This window comes from Pyrgilauda ruficollis, unplaced genomic scaffold (genome assembly GCF_017590135.1).
Source record: "Pyrgilauda ruficollis isolate IOZ18807 unplaced genomic scaffold, ASM1759013v1 scaffold1667, whole genome shotgun sequence".
NCBI lineage: Eukaryota > Metazoa > Chordata > Aves > Passeriformes > Passeridae > Pyrgilauda > Pyrgilauda ruficollis.
The window spans coordinates 1,319-4,535 of NW_024515509.1; the positions used below are offsets into that span (position 1 = coordinate 1,319).

Below are 3,217 nucleotides of genomic sequence, written 5' to 3' on the forward strand. Positions count from 1 at the left end.
AGCCCCCCCCAAACCCCCTCAGGACCCGCCGAGGTCCGGCCCTCACCGCGCTCCTTGAGCACGAAGCCCACGGGGATGGAGCCCAGCAGCACGGCCAGGTAGGTCAGCTCCTCACGGCTCATGGCGGCGCCGGGACCCGCTCGGGACCCTCAGGGGACCCCCAAAACCCCCCGGGACCCCCCAAAAACCCCCCCGGGCCCCCCCGAGGCCCCTGCGCGGCTCCCGGGCTCGGAGCGGGGGCGGAGGGGGCGTGGTCTGCGGAAACCACGCCCACAAACCGCAACCCACGCTGTAAGCCACGCCCACAACACGCTCTCATTTATAGGCGTGGTTATTTCAAACCCCCGCCCCTAATGGGCGGGGCCATGTTAATATTGGGGAGCGCCCCATGTATGGATTCTGGGGGTGGGGTTTGAGGTTTAAAGGGGGCGGAGCCAACTGGGTGGGTCCTTTAGGAGGATCTGGCCCTTTAAGAGAGGGGGAGGGGCGTGTGAAGAGGTGTCTGGCCCTTTAAGAGGGGGTGGGAACCACCGGAGAGGGGAGGTTTTTAAAGGGGTCTGGCCCTTTAAGGAGCCTGAAGGGTCCTCAGAGTGGGCTCAGGGCCTTTTGGGACGGGAGTAAGACGGTGTGAAATGCGCTTTAACGGTGGTTTGGCCACTGAAAGGGTGTTTCAAAGGAGGTCTGGCCCTTTAAGGGGACGAAACCCACCGGACTCAGGAGGTTTTAAAGGAGGTCTGGCCCTTTAAGGCTTGTGGAGCCCACAATGGCGGCATTTAAAGGGGCTCTGTCCCTTTAAGCCGCTCTTAAAAGGGGCTGAATCCCTCCCATAGCTTTTGACGGGAATTGGTGAGGCCCATGTTGCATCGCCGCTTTAAAACCGCCGGGACTCACAAGGCCACTTCCGGGAGAGCGCGGCGCCTTTCCGGGAAGGCGGGAACAAAATGGCGGCGGGGCCTGAGGGGGTCCCGGGGGTCTGCGAGGACGGGGAAGGCTCAGAGACCCCCGGGACCCCCCCGGGCTCCCTCACGGAGCGGCCCCGGGTGCGGCGGCAGCGCGGGCGCTTCCTGGTGTGGGCCCCGCGGGCGGCGCTGGCGCTGCGGGAGCGGCACCGCGTGTGGGGGGCGCTGGTCGGGACCCCCCCGCGCCGGGGCCGCTGCAGACCCGCCAAGCCGCGGCTGCCGCTGGAGTTTCCAAGGGATTCCTGCCCCATTTTGGGATCCCATTTCCACCTCCAATTTGAGCAGTCCTGACACAAATTTTGGGTGATTTCACCCCAGTTTTGTCTGTTTTCACCCCAATTCTGGGTGATTTCACCCCAATTTTGTCTGTTTTCACCCCAATTCTGGGTGATTTCACCCCAATTTTGTCTGTTTTCACCCCAATTCTGGGTGATTTCACCCCAATTTTGTCTGTTTTCACCCCAATTCTGGGTGATTTCACCCCAATTTTGTCTGTTTTCACCCCAATTCCAGGTGTTTTCACCCCAGTTTTGGGTGATTTCACTCCAATTTTTGCTCTCACACGCTGATGGTGCGGAATGCGGCGATGCCCTCGCAGCAGCCCCGGGCACTGCGGGTGCCATTCCTACCCCAATTCCTGCAGTTCCCACCCCAATTTGAGCACTCCTGACCCAATTCCAGGTGATTTCACCCCAATTCCAGGTGATTTCACCCCAATTTCAGGTGATTTCACCCCAGTTTTGGGTGATTTCACTCCAATTTTTGCTCTCACACGCTGATGGTGCGGAAGGCGGCGATGCCCTCGCAGCAGCCCCGGGCACTGTGGGTGCCATTCCTACCCCAATTCCTGCAGTTCCCACCCCAATTTGAGCACTCCTGACCCAATTCCAGGTGATTTCACCCCAATTCCAGGTGATTTCACCCCAATTTCAGGTGATTTCACCCCAGTTTTGGGTGATTTCACTCCAATTTTTGCTCTCACACGCTGATGGTGCGGAAGGCAGCGATGCCCTCGCAGCAGCCCCGGGCACTGCAGGTGCCATCCCTTCCCTGGGGGGTTCCCTCCCCAATTCCTGCAGTTCCCACCCCAATTTGAGCACTCCTGACCCAAATTCAGGTGATTTCACCCCGATTTTTGATGTTTTCACCCCAATTCAGACGCTGATGGTGCGGAAGGCGGCGATGCCCTCGCGCCCGGTGCACAGCAGCAGCCCCGGGCACTGCGGGTGCCAGTGCAGCTCCTTCACCTCCCTCTCGCCCTGGTGCAGGAACAGCAGCTGGGGGGGCAGCTCCGAGAGCCCCTCGCCCTCCCCGGCCCCCTGCCCCGCGTCCTGGGGGTCTCTCTCCACGCCCAGGTCCCACTGGGTCACCAGGTCGTCCTCGCCCGCCGCCGCCAGCACGCCGCTCTCGCCCGGGTGCCACTGCACCGAGGTGATGGGCCCGCGGTGCTGCTTGAAGGTGGCCACGCTCGAGGGGCTGCTCTGGGGGGAAACGGGGAGGGGGTGAGCGGGGAGGGGGCTGGGGTTGGTCTGTGACACTCCCGGGGGTCCCGGGGTTGGTCTGTGACATTCCCGGGGGTCCCTGGGTTAGGTTTGTGACGTTCCCGGGGGTCCCTGGGTTGGTCTGTGACATTCCCGGGGGTCCCTGGGTTAGGTTTGTGACGTTCCCGGGGGTCCCTGGGTTGGTCTGTGACGTTCCCGGGGGTCCCTGGGTTAGGTTTGTGACGTTCCCGGGGGTCCCTGGGGTGGTCTGTGACGTTCCCGGGGGTCCCTGGGGTGGGTTTGTGACGTTCCCGGGGGTCCCGGGGGCTGACCCGGGGGTCCCTGGGTTAGGTTTGTGACATTCCCGGGGGTCCCGGGGGCTCACCCGCACGCTCCTCAGGTCCCAGAGGCGCAGGGCGCCGTCGTCGCCGCCGCTGAGCAGCGCGGCCGCGTCCCTGCGGCTCCAGCTGAGCACGTTGACGTCGCCGTCGTGCGCCGAGGCCACGGCGAGCTGGCAGGCGCGGCCCGGCGGCGCCCGCACGTCCCACACGCGGATGGAGGCGTCCGAGGAGCACGAGATGAACACCTGGGGGGACACGGGCTGAGTTCGGGGCCCTCTGGGGCTCTGCTGTTTGCTTCTTCTCCAGCCAGGTCTCGTAAGCTCTCAAAAGAAATGTAATACGTGAAATAATAAAGGACAGCTTTAGGATAGAAATAATAAAGGAGAGCTCGGCTGTTGTTTTGGGGGTGTAAAATAAGCAGGATGGCTTCTGCTGC

At 62.6% G+C, this 3,217-nt stretch overlaps 1 protein-coding gene across 1 annotated transcript; it reads right to left on the reverse strand.

Moving 5' to 3' along the window:
* Positions 1–2,071: 2,071 nt before the first annotated feature.
* LOC121351440 (glutamate-rich WD repeat-containing protein 1-like) lies at positions 2,072–3,103 on the reverse strand (the record flags this gene model as incomplete). Its single annotated transcript, XM_041463579.1, has 2 exons — positions 2,072–2,440; positions 2,826–3,103. Coding segments are annotated over 2 exons (605 nt in total), but the record flags the coding sequence as incomplete, so codon positions are not given.
* Positions 3,104–3,217: the final 114 nt, after the last annotated feature.